The sequence below is a fragment of the Rhinopithecus roxellana genome, chromosome 11 (assembly GCF_007565055.1).
Source record: "Rhinopithecus roxellana isolate Shanxi Qingling chromosome 11, ASM756505v1, whole genome shotgun sequence".
Lineage (NCBI taxonomy): Eukaryota > Metazoa > Chordata > Mammalia > Primates > Cercopithecidae > Rhinopithecus > Rhinopithecus roxellana.
This window is the reverse complement of record NC_044559.1, coordinates 79,467,053-79,485,004: the sequence shown is the minus strand read 5'-3', so window position 1 is coordinate 79,485,004 and position 17,952 is coordinate 79,467,053. Positions and strand designations below refer to the sequence as shown.

The window sequence follows — 17,952 nt, the reverse complement described above, 5'->3', positions numbered from 1 at the left end:
GGCTATTCCAAGGAGCTTTCCTTCTGGGTGAGTGCTGTGGATGTGGTGTGTCTGGTTGCTTCATGCCTTTTAGTGCATGCAAGTCTTTGCCTTTGTCTCAATCTGAATTACCCCAACTCTCTTCAGCCTCAGTATGCTTGTTTTCTTTTGTTTTGGAACTAAACTCCACATCCCAGTACTGGCTTCTACATGGCATCCCTCTTTCATGAGTCACGAGGAACTGCAAATGCCTTTTTAAGTGTTTATGCAAGTGTTATCTAAGCATTGCTTGCTTTTCTCTAAGTCACTTTATCATGTCAAATCATTTTGCCCTAACCACTCCAGGCCACAGCACCTACCATAATGGGAAGAGCGTAATCCCATGGAAAGGATTCATCAACAGTTTGCGACATTGATCTATGTAGCTCTCTATATAAAGCCTAAATCTCTAAAAACTTGGCAATGACCAAATATAAAGATTTTGACTCCTTTCCTTTCCTCCCAATGACTTCAGCAAGTCCTGTAGAAATATATCTTGATATATAATAGCCTACAGTTTTTTACTAATTTGTTTGGTCTACTTGTTTATTGTTTGCCTTTCCCATGAAAATGAAGCTCATCTTGCTCACTGGTAGAACACCAGCAGTTGGACTTAGCACAATGTATGTGCTCAGTAAATATAAATCACTTGTTGAATAAATGAATGCTCACATAGCTGTCTAGCAAGTGTGGATGCCATGTTGTGATGTGTTGGATTTTGTTTCAAAAAAGATATTGGCCTATGTAGGGCAGTAGTCTGTCTAGTTTTCAGCACTTTCCATCACCATATTAACCTTGAGTTTCTCTCATTTGTGACTGTATAATTTAAAACTATAAATCTCTACATAAAGGAAGCATATTTGGTTATTCATTAGACTTAACTTGACTGTTTTCAAAAGTAATTGAGAGTGACCACGAAAGGAATTATCATGAATAAAAACAATAACAACAGCATTGTAAACATCACCTAAACCTCTTGCCAAGATCACCCCTAACAGTGTGATCTTTATCCCACTGTTGGGCTTTGAGTGTGACAATGGATAGTGCAGTGGATAAAGCTGGACCACAGAGTTAGAGAAATCTGGGTTTCTATCCTGGCATAGCCTCTTACTAGGTGTGTAAGGCTGACTGTATTTCTCTACTTCTCTAGGCTTACTTTCCCATCTACAAAATGAATCAACTTTATAGATTAGTGTGTGGATTCAATTGTTACGTAATTAAAATACTTATGGTTCCAAACACATCATCATTGTATCAGTTAACTTCTGCTGTGTGGCAAAGCACTCCCAAAACCTACTGACTTTTCACAACAATCATTTATTTAGTCCACGATTCTGTGAATTGGTTGGGTAGTTCTGGTCTGGATCAACTGATCTCTGCTGGGCTTTCTCATGCATCTGTGGCAGCAGTTGGACTGGCACGTGGATGATCTAAAATCTAGGATGGTTTCACTATGTGTCTGGCTGTTGGCAAGTTATCAGCCAAGGTGACAGGGGTGACTGGGCCATGGTCTTTCATCCTCCCGCAATCTAGTTCAGGCTTCCTTACGTGGCAGTTGTTGCAGAGTGCCCAAAAGCAACAAGAGAGAGCAAGTTCCAATGTACAGGTATTTTTCAAGACTGCTTGCATCATATTTGCTAAATTTCCATTAGTTAAGACAATCACAGTTCCAGCCCAGTGTCAGTGAAGGAAATAATTTGTGGCCATTTTTGTAGCCTGCCACAATCCTCCTCATCATCACTGTCATCATATAAACTAGTATTTGTTGAGCATTTACTAAGTGCCAGATGCTGTTCTAATCATACTACATTTATCAAAGCTTGTAATTCTAGCCACAACCTTTTGAAGCAGATACTATTATATTCTATATTGGAGAAAAGGAAACTGAGGCACAGAATGGCAAAGCAACTTACCCAAGGTCACACAGCTGGGAAGCATGGGGGCTGGAATTCAAACCAATGCTCCAGAGCCATAACTGTAATGACTTTCTCTACTGTCTCTTCTTCATACGCTATACGTGGGCTTTTCCATGATTTCTTCTTTTTCACAAGTGAGTGATCTAGGAAGAGATAATACCTTGAATTTTTTTTTTTTTTTTTTTTTTGAGATGGAGTCTCACTCTGTCGCCAGGCTGGAGTGCAGTGGTGCAATCTCGGCTCACTGCAACCTTCGCCTCCTGGGTTCAAGCGATTCTCATGCCTTGGCCTCCCGAGTAACTGGGATTACAGGCACATGCCACCACACCCAGCTAATTTTTGTATTTTTAGTAGAGACGGGGTTTCATCATGTTGGTCAGGCTGGTCTTGATCTTCTGACCTCGTGATCCACCCAACTCGTCCTCCCAAAGTGCTGAGATTACAGGTGTGAGCCACTGTGCCTGGTCAATACCTTGATTTTGACAGGTTCCCTGAACATTGCCGTATCTACCACCACTTTGTCCACACTTCAGCATTTTTCCAACAAAGCACCTTGAGTTTTTCTCATCCAGGATTGGTGTGACTGGGATGCGTTATTCCAGATCTTCGTAGTAACTTTTGATCTTTTTCTGGTTCTTTGTGGTGAGGGTATTGGCAATGGTGACAGAAGTTCCGAGCTTCATTCGTAGAGCACTTCATCTTTTATTTCTTCAGACAAGTTTGGGGGCTTGGAAACATGGCTGAAAACAATGTTGAAATATTACTTAATATATACATAGCATTTATATATGTTTATTAATAGTTTCTCAGAGGTGATTTACAATACCTTTTGATATCAGAGACTATGGCTTTCTCTCTATCCTCAGCAACTAGCACAGGCAAGAGCACACAGAGGACACATTGGAGGAGCTCAGTACATGTTTGTTGTAAATATCTACATCCATATCTGTATTTTATTAAGACAGGGTAACAAACACATATACACACATATACTAATGGTGACCAGATATTGGCCAGGTGTGATCAGTAAAGAGTGGTGGACACTGGCATCCAGTGGAGAACTCATGCCCCATCTAACAGTAGAAGATCTAGCCATTTGATACCATGTAGGAATGCTCAGTGTTACCAGATTGTTTCATTATTCAGGAGATGCTGGAACTTCAGATGTATATGTAAAACTTTTCTGAATTTAAACAGTGTATGTCAGATGAAACAGGTCTGTTGCCTGAATCTGGCCCATGGTCAATTGATTTGCCTACATTAGGCACTTGTTGGCACCTTTCTATTGCATTATAACTGTCCTGAAGGCCCGAGGTAGAAGGGGAGACACAGAATAAGGCAGAGATGGAACAGTGAGATAACAAGAGATGAAAGACTTCAAGAAGGATGGATGATTGCCTATTTCAGAGATTCTGCAGAGGTCAAAGAAATGGGAATAAGAAAAGGCTATTAGATTAAAGCAAATTAATTATTTGGCACAGCACTACATCTACAGGCTGTGTTCTTTTAAAAAATGATCAAATAACATGGGAAATAGTCAGTTAAGCAAATTAAAATAATTTCTTTACTCTGACCCTTCTAATTGTCTTTAATATTCTATTACGCAATGTAAATCTCCAAAAGGAGAAGAGATTTACTGAGATTTTTAAAACTTTCATGATTAAGGAGTCCTTAGGTCATACAATCCCTTGTAAATGTTTTGAGGAAAACACCTTGGAAAAGCTGGATAAGAGACTGAATGAGTCATTGGGAATCTATGGAGGCCTGATGTGGAGACTGGAATGCACATGGTAGTGAGCAAATGCACAATGAGCCAGCAAAGCAGCTTGGCAAGTAAAGAAAGTAGGCCAACCTATCAGGAACTAGGAATTGCCAGCTTAGTAATCTTTTTAAGACAAAACCGTTTTAGCATCATTCCTTTGCTGAAAACAAACCAGCAAAAAAAAAAATCAAGGGGTGCCCTCCTCTGATGGGTGAAAGCTCTTTGCTTTAACAATCCAGGTCTCCTTTATCAGGCCAACTGACCTTTCTCATTCCCCAGTTGTTCCCTGTCTTTCTCATTCCCCAGTTATTTCCTACGCTGACTCCCTGCTCTGAACACTGTACTCCACTGGCTGTCCTTATTGCTTGCACGGTGAGTTGTCTCCCTAGCTGCTCCAGTTAGAGACATGCCCGCTTTCCAAGGCACAGGTCAAACCCTGCTTTCCCTATTAAGCCTTCCTTAGCCATCATCAAGCTGCCAGTCAGTTCTTTTCCTTACACAACTGGACCAGTTACTTCTGAAGGACTTTCATGGGACTTCCTGTGTTGGAGACAGCCTGTATGATTTGGAACCAAGAGAATAAAACTACGTCTTGAGATCTGCAGCTCTCTACCCCCACTTGTCCTCACAGTACACCCAAATAAGATTAGCATAATATTGCCCAGAAACACAGAAGAGCAAGGGCGTAACTCCAATCACATTGCATTTCGTAGATTGTGGTCTATAGTTATACAACCACCTATTATTCACTGAGGGTAAAAGAGTGTATTCTCTTTTATAGACTTGCTCAACAGTAAAAAGCATCATTTCTAGACACTAGGCTGAGTATATTACATGTTTATCTTAGTGAATCTCACAGTCTCCATAAGAAGAGTGTTATTATCCCCATTTTACAGAGGAGGGAGCTGTCTTGAAACATTCAACTCAGCTTGTTCACACTTACGACCAGCTCTCTATCTGGTGAAGGTAGAGTCAGGTGTACAACCTCATGTACCTGACCCCAAACCTGGGCTCTTTCTGTCCCAGCACACCATCTCCATGGCCATGCAGGCCACTAGGAATTTAATGACAGAGAATTAAAGGTAAGAAACACACTGTGCCTTCAAGTGGCAAATATATACCACTAGACAGAGGAAAACAGACAAAATCTAGTTAGGGTCTACACAGTTTGAATATCATAGAACTCAGTGCATTCTGGGGTATCACAAGGACCTAGCACAGCTCAAGAGAGGCCCTCTTGAGTGAGATTTGGAGGATGCAACATTATGGGGGCACATGCATGGCCCGCAGGGCAGTGAGAGTCTTCTACTACCTGGCCATTCGTCAATATCACCGAAGGAGGTGACCTTCATTTCCACCCTACTCTAAGCTCTTGGCTTTTCTTTCTGTCTTCTTTACTAGACTGTGGACTCTGAGGAGAGAAGCTATTTTATTTATCCAGCCCTGTCACAGTTTCTGGTATATAAGCAGTAACTATTTGTTGGTTTGATGAATGAATGACAAGTCAGACAAGGCAAGGTGCTCAAGGTGACACGATAGAGACAGCACAATGTACACAACTTTATTCCCCCATCAGAGAACTGGATTACCTCACTGCATGTTATGTGTCTCCCCTGTTTGTTTATACACTATCCAGAAGCCTCTGGTTTCTCAGAATGCTTGACAAATTCCAAGTCCTCCCTTCAATAACATCAAACGTTATCATTTTCAGGCCTCATCGAAGATTGTGAAATCCTGCAGCAGCACAGGAGGTGTGTGCTGCCCCTTGCACTTTCCCCACATCTTCCAACACAGTACCTTGCACAGAGCAAGGTCTATACACATGCACATTGAATGACTGCATTGAAATAGATTGGAGACATGGTTAGGAACCTGTCCTAACAGTGCAATCTTGTTGAGACAATGCTTGTTGAATTCAGGTGATAAAGGGAGAAGAAACCAGGATAGTGACAGTGACATAGATGGGGCAAGAAGAGTGAGCAGGATCTGTCAACATTGGATATGGGAGGTGAGGGAGGAGGAAGAGAAAAAATGATTCAAATACTTCGATCTCAGCTGACAGTTTGAAGGATTATGCCCAAGGGGGAAATAGGGAAGTTCTCTTTCCCCATAACCCTCTCATCCTCACTTCAGTTTAAGCATGGAGAAAAGATTTCCCATAAAAGTCAGGCTGAAACACTCCATGGAGGGAGACAGACCCGGGGCAGTCATTCAGGAGTGTCCAGGAAAACAAGAAGGAAAAGTTTGCCCTCATCTCTCTGCAGAAGAGCTTTGCTCTGCTGAGGAGGAGAAATTTGAGCTGAATGTATTTTTGGTTGGTATGACTTGTAAGTTCTCTGATAGCAGAGTTGTTTGAATGACCTATTTTATAACTACACAGAGCTTTTCCAAATAGATGGTGTCTGTAGAATGTTCAGGTTAATGCATGAGCCCAGTGCTCAGAGTGTTTGCACTTGGAACATCTGAGCCTTCTTTCTTAATAAGTCATCTTGGCATTTTGTCAACAAGTTAATTTGCTTTCCTAAGAAACTAGATTAATACTTCCTGTACTTCGTGCTATTCACAGATCTACAATGCAGTGAGAAGAGGAGAAGAAACAGAAAATACAGTTGGATCTCTACTCCATTTCTTCACCAGGCTCCCAGCCTCCGAGACAGCCCATGGAAGAATAAGTGTTGGTCCATGCTTAAAGCAATGTGTCCGAGACACTGTATATGAGTATCGCGCCACCCTCCAAAGGACTTCAATATCGCAGTACATCACCGGTTCTCTCCTAGAAGCAACCACGTCTTTGGGAGCAAGAAGTGGCCTTCTCAGTACTTTTGGAGGATCCACTGGACGAATGATGCTGAAAGGTAATGCCTGAAATTTCACTTTTAACTTTTTATCTTTGACTAGAGAGAAGGATCTAAGTTAAGATTTATGCATTCCTGATGGAAAATTGAGTTCACTTTTCAGCGACTTTAAGTAAAAGTCGCTTCTTTAAGAGAATATAAAAAGGTGCTCCCTTCTTAAAATCCCCTAAGGTGCCAACATTCCAAATAGTAATCATTAAGATTTTGAAACTTTTTTTCGAATGAAGTAAATGGTTAAAATGCTATCTTTAATTTTTGTTTAAATGATTCAGGCAGGTAGTTTCTCCTTGTGGTAGTTTATGACAAATGTCAATTACTATGATAAGATGCTAGGAAACAAATATGGTCAAGCAGTCATATTGAAAACCCACTGTGGTTGGGAGCAGAGTGAAATGTAGATCTCCTTCATACACAGAATTAATAGGTCTCCATTGACCAGAAGAGCCAAAGGCCATCTTCCAGCTACTCCCATCTTAAAGGACAAGATAGGCAGGTACCCCACTGAAAAATGAAAGCCAATGGAAAGTGGGATCCCTTGGTATTTGAACTTCCCAGCTACTTCCCACGAGCAGCAGACAGGCAGGTCAGAAATGGCAGTGCATCAAAGAACCTCGGAAACTTGTACACTGTGCAACTGTCATAAGCTGCTTGGCAGCATTCCCTGGCAGGAAGCTGCCAACCAGACAGGGACCATGCAAAGCAGCATTCCATTGCCTGGGGTTTGCCAGAACTCAATCTGCCAGCGGCTATTGTCCCTCCATAACAAGTCCTGAGATCCAAAGCCAGCAGGCCAGTGACCTGCCTCCTTGATCCTCAGCCTTCTCCATTCCTACCCCCATACACACCCCTAGACAGGCCTAAGAGGAATACCATAACCTCCTTGTGTACTATGTTGGGTGCCAAGTTGGTTTGTTTTCTGTAGTTGCCCAAACTTCAGGGGATTGGTTATAAATGAATGAAGAATAACAGAAGATGTGGGAACACTAATCCAAGAAACTAATGGCTTCATGTTTTTCAGCCATTCAACACATTTTTTGAGCCCCTATTAGATGTTAGGTGCTGGAAAGGGAACAAAACATAATTCCTGACCTCATGGAGTTTATAGTCTCTAGGTGGTAAGCTGTTTTCCCTACACACAGGATTCAAGGTTTCTCCCCTCTGATGTGGCTCCTAGAGAGTGCCAAGCCTGCATTCTTCATCATACTCTTCTCAGGAAGTTGGGCTGAGATTGGCATGTGGAATTGGCATTGTTTTAATGCTTGTGATTTTATGCCAGGGCCTTATCCCATGAGTTAATCAACATGGGTTGATTAAACCCCTCAACCCCTCCCATTTGGTTTTCAAAGTCTTTTTTTTAATTATTATTATTATACTTTAAGTTCTAGGGTACATGTGCACAACGTGCAGGTTTGTTACATATGTATACATGTGCCATGTTGGTGTGCTACACCCATTAACTCGTCATTTACATTAGGTATATCTCCTAATACTATCCCTCCCCCCTCCTCCCCACAATAGGACCCGGTGTGTGATGTTCCCCTTCCTGTGTCCAAGTGATCTCATTGTTCAATTCCCACCTATGAGTGAGAATATGCGATATTTGGTTTTCTGTTCTTGCGATAGTTTGCTGAGAATGATGGTTTCCAGCTGCATCCATGTCCCTACAAAGGACACGAACTCATCCTTTTTTATGGCTGCATAGTATTCCATGGTATATATGTGCCACATTTTCTTAATCTAGTCTGTCACTGATGGACATTTGGGTTGATTCCAAGTCTTTGCTATTGTGAATAGTGTCGCAATAAACATATGTGTGCTTGTGTCTTTATAGCAGCATGACTTATAATCCTTTGGGTATATCCCCAGTAATGGGATGGCTGGGTCAAAAGGTATTTCTAGTTCTAGATCCTTGAGGAATCGCCACACTGTCTTCCACAATGGTTGAACTAGTTTACAGTCCCACCAACAGTGTAAAAGTGTTCCTATTTCTCCACATCCTCTCCAGCACCTGTTGTTTCCTGATTTTTTAATGATTGCCATTCTAACTGGTGTGAGATAGTATCTCATTGTGGTTTTGATTTGCATTTCTCTAATGGCGAGTGATGATGAGCATATTTTCATGTGTCTGTTGACTGTATGAATGTCTTCTTTTGAGAAGTGTCTGTTGATATCCTTTGCCCACTTTTTTTGTTTGTTTGTTTGTTTTTTTCCTGTAAATTTGATTGAGTTCTTTACAGGTTCTGGATATTAGCCCTTTGTCAGATGAGTAGTTTGCAAAAATTTTCTCCCACTCTGTAGGTTGCCTATTCACTATGATGGTAGTTCCTTTTGCTGTGCAGAACCTCTTTAGTTTAATTAGATCCCATTTGTCAATTTTGGCTTTTGTTGCCGTTGCTTTTGGTGTTTTAGATATGAAGTCCTTGCCCATGCCTATGTCCTGAATGGTATTACCTAGGTTTTCTTCTAGGGTTTTTATGGTTTTAGGTCTAACATTTAAGTCTCTAATCCATCTTGAATTAATTTTCATATAAGGAGTAAGGAAAGGATCCAATTTCAGCTTTCTACTTATGGCTAGCCAATTTTCCCAGCACCATTTATTAAATAGGGAATCCTTTCCCCATTTCTCGTTTTTCTCAGGTTTGTCAAAGATCAGATGGCTGTAGATGTGTGGTATTAGTTCTGGGGACTCTGTTCTATTCCATTGATCTATATCTCTGTTGTGGTACCATGCTGTTTTGGTTACTGTAGCCTTGTAGTATAATTTGAAGTCAGGTAGCATGATGCCTCCTTCTTTGTTCTTTTGGCTTAGGATTGTCTTGGCAATGCGTGGTCTTTTTAGTTCCGTGTGAACTTTAAAGCAGTTTTTTTCCAATTCTCTGAAGAAAGTCATTGGTAGCTTAATGGGGATGGCATTGAATCTATAAATTATCTTGGGCAGTATGGCCATTTTCATAATATTGACTCTTCCTATCCATGAGCATGGTGTGTCCTTCCATTTGTTTGTGTCCTCTTTTATTTCACTGAGCAGTGGTTTGTAGTTCTCCTTGAAGAGGTCCTTTACATCCCTTGTAAGTTGGATTCCTAGGTATTTGATTCTCTTTGAAGCTATTGGGAATGGGAGTTCATTCGAGATTTGGCTCTCTGTTTGTGTGTGTTACTGGTGTATAAGAATGCTTGTGATTTTTGCACTTTGATTTTGTATCCTGAGACTTTGCTGAAGTTGCTTATCAGCTTAAGGAGAATTTGGGCTGAGACAATGGGGTTTTCTAAATATACAATCATGTCATCTGCAAACAAGGACAATTTGACTTCTTCTTTTCCTAACTGAATACCCTTTATTTCTTTCTCTTGCCTGATGGCCCTAGCCAGAACTTCTAACACTATGTTGAATAGGAGTGGTGAGAGAAGGCATCCCTGTCTTATGCCAGTTTTCAAAGGGAATGCTTTCAGTTTTTGCCCATTCAGTATGATATTGGCTGTGGGTTTGTCATAAATAGCTCTTATTATTTTCAGATACATTCCATCAATACCGAATTTATGGAGCATTTTTAGCATGAAGGGCTGTTGAATTTTGTCAAAAGCCTTTTCTGCATCTATTGAGATAATCATGTGGTTCTTGTCTTTGGTTCTGTTTATATGCTGGATTATGTTTATTGATTTGCGTATGTTGAACCAGCCTTGCATCCCAGGGATGAAGCCCACTGGATCATGGTGGATAAGCTTTTTGATGTGCTGCTGGATTCGGTTTGCCAGTATTTTATTGAGGATTTTTGTATCGATGTTCATCAGGGATATTGGTCTAAAATTCTCTCTTTTTGTTGTATCTCTGTCAGGCTTTGGTATCAGGATGATGTTGGCCTCGTAAAATGAGTTAGGGAGAATTCCTTCTTTTTCTATTGATTGGAATAGTTTCAGAAGGAATGGTACCAACTCCTCCTTGTACCTCTAGTAGAATTTGGCTGTGAATCCATCTGGTTCTGGACTTTTTTTGGTTTATAGGCTATTAATTATTGCCTCAATTTCAGAGCCTGCTATTGGTCTATTCAGGGATTCAACTTCTTCCTGGTTTAGTCTTGGGAGAGTGTAAGTGTCCAGGAAATTATCCATTTCTTCTAAATTTTCTAGTTTATTTGTGTAGAGGTGTTTATAGTATTCTCTGATGGTAGTCTGTATTTCTGTGGGGTCAGTGGTGATATCCCCTTTATCATTTTTTATTGCATCTATTTGATTCTTCTCTCTTTTCTTCTTTATTAGTCTTGCTAGTGGTCTATCAATGTTGTTGATCTTTTCAATAAACCAGCTCCTGGATTCATTGATTTTTTGGAGAGTTTTTTGTTTCTCTATCTCCTTCAGTTCTGCTCCGATCTTAGTTATTTCTTGCCTTCTGCTAGCTTTTGAATGTGTTTGCTCTTGCTTCTCTAGTTCTTTTAATTGTGATGTTAGAGTGTCAATTTTAGATCTTTCCTGCTTTCTCTTGTGGGCATTTAGTGCTATAAATTTCCCTCTACACACTGCTTTAAATGTGTCCCAGAGATTCTGGTATGTTGTATCTTTGTTCTCATTGGTTTCAAAGAACATCTTTATTTCTGCCTTCATTTTGTTATGTACCCAGTAGTCATTCAGGAGCAGGTTGTTCAGTTTCCATGTAGTTGAGCAGTTTTGATTGAGTTTCTTAGTCCTGAGTTCTAGTTTGATTGCACTGTGGTCTGAGAGACAGTTTGTTATAATTTCTGTTCTTTTACATTTACTGAGGAATGCTTTACTTCCCACTATGTGGTCAATTTTGGAATAAGTGTGATGTGGTGCTGAGAAGAATGTATATTCTGTTGATTTGGGGTGGAGAGTTCTGTAGATGTCTATTAGGTCTGCTTGCTGCAGAGTTGAGTTAAATTCCTGGATATCCTTGTTAACTTTCTGTCTCATTGATCTGTCTAATGTTGACAGAGGGGTGTTAAAGTCTCCCATTATTATTGTATGAGAGACTAAGTCTCTTTGTAAGTCTCTAAGGACTTGTTTTATGAATCTGGGTGCTCCTGTATTGGGTGCATATATATTTAGGATAGTTAGCTCTTCCTGTTGAATTGATCCCTTTACCATTATGTAGTGGCCTTCTTTGTCTCCTTTGATCTTTGATGCTTTAAAGTCTGTTTTATCAGAGACTAGGATTGCAACACCTGCTTTTTTTTTGTTTTCCATTTGCTTGATAGATCTTCCTCCATCCCTTTATTTTGAGCCTCTGTGTGTCTCTGCATGTGAGATGGGTCTCCTGAATACAGCAAACTGATGGGTCTTGACTCTTTATCCAATTTGCCAGTCTGTGTCTTTTAATTGGACCATTTAGTCCATTTACATTTAAGGTTAATATTGTTATGTGTGAACTTGATGCTGTCATTATGATATTAGCTGGTTATTTTGCTTGCTAGTTGATGCAGTTTCTTCCTAGCATCAATGGACTTTACATTTTGACATGTTTTTGCAATGGCTGGTACCTGTTGTTCCTTTCCACATTTAGTGCTTCCTTCAGGATCTCTTGTAGGGCAGGCCTGGTGGTGACAAAATCTCTAAGCATTTGCTTGTCTGTAAAGGATTTTATTTCTCCTTCACTTATGAAACTTAGTTTGGCTGGATATGAAATTCTGGGTTGAAAATTCTTTTCTTTAAGAATGTTGAATATTGGCCCCCACTGTCTTCTGGCTTGGAGAGTTTCTGCCGAGAGATCTGCTGTTAGTCTGATGGGCTTCCCTTTGTGTGTAACCCGACCTTTCTCTCTGGCTGCCCTTAACATTTTTTCCTTCATTTCAACTTTGGTGAATCTGACAATTATGTGTCTTGGAGTTGCTCTTCTCGAGGAGTATCTTTGTGGCATTCTCTGTATTTCCTGAATTTGAATGTTGGCCTGCCTTACTAGGTTGGGGAAGTTTCCTGGATGATATACTGCAGAGTGTTTTCCAACTTGGTTCCATTTTCCCTGTCACCTTCAGGCACACCAATGAGACGTAGATTTGGTCTTTTCACATAATCCCATATTTCTTGCAGGCTTTGTTCATTTCTTTTTGCTCTTTTTTCTCTATACTTCTCACTTCATTTCATTCATTTGATCTTCAATTGCTGATACTCTTTCTTCCAGTTGATTGAGTTGGTTACTGAAGCTTGTGCATTTGTCACGTAGTTCTAGTGTTATGGTTTTCATCTCTATCAGTTCTTTTAAGATCTTCTCTGCATTGATTGTTCTAGTTATCCATTCATCCATTCTTTTTTCAAGGTTTTTAGTTTCTTTGCGCTGGTTATGTAGTTCCTCCTTTAGCTCTGAGAAGTTTGATTGACTGAAGCCTTCTTCTCTCAACTCGTCAAAGTCATTCTCCGTTCAGCTTTGTTCTGTTGCTGGTGATGAGCTGTCTCTGTCCAGCTTTGTTCCATTGCTGGTGATGAGCTGTGTTCCTTTGGAGGGGGAGATGCACTCTGATTTTTTGAATTTCCAGCTTTTCTGCACTGCTTTTTCCCCATCTTTGTAGTTTTATCTGCCTTTGGTCTTTGATGATGGTGACGTACTGATGGGATTTTGGTGTGGGTGTCCTTTCTGTTTGTTAGTTTTCCTTCTAACAGTCAGGACCCTCAGCTGTAGGTCTGTTGGAGTTTGCTTGAGGTCCACTCCAGACCCTGTTTGCCTGGGTATCAGCAGCGGAGGCTGCAGAAGATAGAATATTGCTGAACAGTGAGTGTTGTTGTTTGATTCTTGCTCTGGAAGCTTCATCTCAGGGATGTACCCCCCCTTGTGAGGTGTGAGGTGTCGGTCTGCACCTAGTGGGGGATGTCTCCCAGTTAGGCTACTCAGGGGTCAGGGACCCACTTGAGCAGGCAGTCTGTCTGTTCTCAGATCTCAACCTCCGTGGTGGGAGATCCACTGCTCTCTTCAAAGCTGTCAGACAGGGGCATTTACCTCTGCCGAGGTTTCTGCTGCTTTTTGTTTAACTATGCCCTGTCTCCAGAGGAAGAGTCTACAGAGACAGCCTGGCCTCCTTGAGTTGCATTGGGCTCCACCCAATTCGAGCTTCCCGGTGGCTTTGTTTACCTACTTAAGCCTCAGCAATAGCAGGCACCCCTCCCCTAGCCTTGCTGCCACCTTGCAGTTAGATCTCAGACTGCTGTGCTAGCTATGAGGGAGGCTCCGTGGGCATGGGACCCTCTGGGCCAGGTGTGGGATATAATCCTCTTGTGTGCTGTTTGCTAAGACCCTTGGTAGAGCGCAGTATTAGGGTGGGAGTTACCCAAATTTCCAGGTTTTGTGTGTCTCAATTCCCTTTGGTTAGAAAAGGAATTCCCTTCCCCCTTGCGCTTCCCAGGTGAGGCAATGCCTTGCCCTACTTCAGCTCTCGCTGGTCAGGCTGTACCCATGGACCAGCGCCAACTGTCCGACATGCCCCAGTGAGTTGAACCTGGTACCTCAGTTGAAAATGCAGAAATCACCCATCTTCTGTGTTGCTCACGCTGGGAGCTGGAGGCTGGAGCTGTTCCTATTTGGCCATCTTGGGTGCGCCCCCCTCCCTTTTTTTTTTTTGAGATACAGTCTTACTCTTTCACCCAGGCTGGAGTGCAGTGACATGATCTTGGCTCACTGCAGCCTCTGCCTCCTAAGTTCAAGTGATTCTCGTGCCTCGGCCTCCTGAGTAGCTGAGACCACAGGCACACGCCACCTTGCCTGGCTAATTTTTGTATTTTTAGTAGAGACAAGGTTTTGCCATGTTGACCAGGCTGGTCTCAGACTTCTGATGTCAGGTGATCTGCCCATCTCAGCCTCTCAAAATGCTGGGATTATAGGTGTGCGCCACTGCACATGGCCTCAAAGTCTTTATGTGCCTCAGTTAAACATATTTCTTTAACAATCAGTGGAATAAAATGCATTAAAAACCAGATGGGTTTCTCACCACAAACAGTGATAAGTATGTAAAACATATGTTAGTTAGCTCAACTGAACCATTCCACAAGGTATACATATTTCAAAACATCATGTTTTACATGACAAATATATACAGTTTTTATTTACTCATTTTGTGGTCAGCAGTGTGTAGGTGTTATGCAGGAACCTAATGAAGTGTAAGTCAATTTACTTGCCTTTAAGGTGTTCATCCTCTTAATGAGGAGGCCAGATTTTCATGCACCAAGTATAATAATAATATAGGAAACTGCAGAGAAATAAGTGCCAAATAATGTGGAAGTGGCTCCTAAGTGTACAAAGAGTTTGGATAGCAATTTAATGTTCTGTATGAGAAATGGCTTGGCTTGAAATGTGAAACCTCAAACAAATAAAAGTCAGTAAAAGCCACATTCTTTCTTCTCCATTAATTGTTAAGAAATGGATCTCCAGGCTGCCCAGCCAAGGCAGGCATGCCTCCAGTCTTCCACAGATCTGTGGAGAGAAATGAGGCTGCTGGTGTGTGCATCTACAGCCCTGATCGTAATTTGACTTCAATTGTATTTGCACTTCCCTGTTCGAAATAGAGCCTCATAGATCAATATTTCTGGCTCTGACACTCACCAGACTGTCAGCTAATGTGTTATCTTTAAATTGGCATTTTATGCAAGAGTTGGAAGCTTCTTTATCTTTTTGTTTTGCAGCTCTTTGATGATTTCTGAGAACCCTCTAGAAACTCCTGCTGAATAATACAATTAGCTGGTTGTCTTCTGCTCCAAGCTTATTTCTGTAGTTCTGATTTACTCTCTTGTAAACCTTTTTCAATTTCAGCATCCTCTCCCATTTGGTTTTCAAAGTCTTTCCATGCCTCAGTTAAACATATTCCTTTAACATGCAGTGGAAGAATACGCATTAGAAAACTAGATGTGTTTCTCACCACCAAAAATGATAAGCATGTGAAGTAAAGCATATGTTAGCTCAATTGAACCATTCCACAATGTGTACATATTATAAAACATCATGTTATACATGATAAATATATATAATTTGTATTTGTCAACTTAAAAACATAAGTAAAAAAAAAAAAGAGAGGTAGGTCTTCAAAGTCAAAGAGTGTTTACAGAATCTGTAGGATCAGCATATTGGTTAGTGGGGTCTTGAGCTCTGATGGGCATGTACTCTGCCAGGGGATCAGGAGGACATGCAGCTGCTGTGATGTGGTTGTCAGCTTTTTTTCTTCTTCAGTATGTGTCCTGTGGCATAGATTTGGCCAACAACATTTATCTGTTGGGGACTATATAATACACTCTTAGTCTTCAGTTTATAAATGGATTATATTCTACAGGTTCATTTCCCAGGAGCGATATAGAGCTTAGAACACTTTCCTGGATAAGCAGTATTAAATGTTGTGATTTGGTTTCCAGACTCTAGACCTTAAAAACCTCTGTAACCCATAACACAGTTTTAATCTGCACATTTCCCATGAAATAAAGAGGAAAGCAGTATTATTGGAATACTGAGCATTAGCCTCAAAGAAAAAACAATATAAGTGAGTTAGAAGACTTTCCTTGTTGAAGAGCAATAATTTTATTAAAGATGAGTAAAGAGTTAAAACTTTTATGGAGATTTCAAAAAGGACTTTTACCCATTTCTGAGATTTTAGACGTTGACAGCTGTAGCTTTTATTATGGCTAATTACACTTCAAAACTTGTACCTATAAGAAAGAGTCATAGAATTACCCCAGTAACTTTTTCCCTAATTTTTTTAACAAGTTGTTTATAAATGGTATGAAGGGTAGAAGGAGGTAGCACAAGATTTAAATTTTTTCCTCAGAGATAAAGAAAAGGGAATAAGTTCAAAAGAATAACCTCTTCCATAAGAGAAACCATGTTTGAAGTGGATTATACGGAATTTGTAAAGGTAGAGAAAAAGGAACAGGGAAAGACAAATGCTGTTTGATTTCACTTTTATGAAGTACTTAGGGTAGTCAAAATCATAGAGACCTTAAGTAGAAAGGTGGTTACCAGGGGATGAGGAAGGGGAATGGGAATGGGAAGTTAGTGTTTACGGGCTATAGAGTTTCTCTTTTGCCAGATGAAGAGTTCTGGAGCTTACTGGTGGTGATAGTTGCACAGCAATATGAATTTACTTAATACCACTGAATTGTACCCTTAAAAATGTTGAGATAGTAAAGTTTACGTTGTATGTATTTTATCATAAGAAGAAATAATTGGGGAAAAGGGAATGTTATGTAGGTCTTTCATCCCCCTCCCTAGTCTATTAGGATGTAAGAAAGAACCAAAGTGCTCCTCTTCTGGAAGTGGTTATGATTATGAGATGGGGGTCGCAGTCACCTGTACTAGGAGAGACTAGAAGAAAATGTCCAACAAGTTGATCGTTATTCACAAGTCAAGAATTGGTAACTCAAGGCTAGATTGTCCAGAATTCTACAGCCATGAGGCTTTGTGGATTGACACAGAAGGTCAACAATCGGAACACAAACATGCCTGCTTTTCTGCCTTCAGTGCCACCAAAGGTCATCTGCCTATAAAGCTGAAAGGTTGCCAGATAACGAGAGACACTTTTTTTTTTTTTTTTTTTTTTTGAGTACCAATAAGTCTTTATTTATTCATTGTATTTTCCCAGGGAAAGGAGAAGGGAAGAGTCAGCATGTGTTAAAAAATGATTAAAAAATGGGAAAGGAAGTACCCAGTACAGCAAAATCAGCCATCAAATAAACACACCCCAGTGATGGGGTCACCAAAGCCCAAAGGGGCTCAGTCTCCTGCAGTTCAGGAATGAGGGAAAGGGATCAGGAAAAAGACAGACAGGTACCACAAATTATGCAGTCGAGTTTCCCACATTTGGGGAAATCGCAGGGGTCAGCACATCCGGAGTGCAATGGATAAGCCTCGCCCTGGGAAAACCACCTTCGTGATCATGGTATCTCCCCTGCCAGGTAAGTATAAGAGACACTTTCTTATAACAAAGCATTGATCCACAAGGGTATGCCCTTATCATAATGGTGTGCTGTCTCAAAGTGGAAAAATAGAGCACCTTTACCTTTCAGTCAGGGACTTCCACTAGTTTGATACATTAAGATCCTCCCGGCCGGGTGTGGTGGCTCACGCCTGTAATCCCAGCACTTTGGGAGGCCTAGGCAGGTGGATCACGAGGTCAGGAGATCAAGACCATCCTGGCTAACATGGTGAAACCCTCTCTCTACTAAAAATACAAAAAAATTAGCCAGGCGTGGTGGTGGGCACCTGTAGTCCCAGTTACTCAGGAGGCTGAGGCAGGAGAATGGCATAAACCCAGGAGGCAGAGCTTGCAGTGAGCCAAGATCACGCCACTGCACTCCAGCCTGGGCGACAGAGCAAGACTCCATCTCAAAAAAAAAAAAAAAAAAAAAATCCTTCCACTTCCTGTCCCTGTGCCCCTTTCCCTCTCTCCATTAATCTTGTTAGAATCTCAGGACTAACACCTTACAG

At 41.0% G+C, this 17,952-nt stretch overlaps 1 protein-coding gene and 1 pseudogene across 1 annotated transcript in view; one reads left to right on the top strand and one right to left on the bottom strand.

Moving 5' to 3' along the window:
* The window catches only part of PLCE1 (phospholipase C epsilon 1), a 274,157-nt gene that overhangs the window by 35,665 nt on the left and 220,540 nt on the right, over nucleotides 1-17,952 (top strand). The window contains exon 2 of the mRNA XM_010368132.2: nucleotides 6,263-6,551. Within this exon, the coding sequence (XP_010366434.2) occupies nucleotides 6,263-6,551 (289 nt within the window). The remainder of the gene's footprint in view (nucleotides 1-6,262; nucleotides 6,552-17,952) is intronic.
* LOC115900622 lies at nucleotides 17,292-17,428 on the bottom strand (annotated as a pseudogene).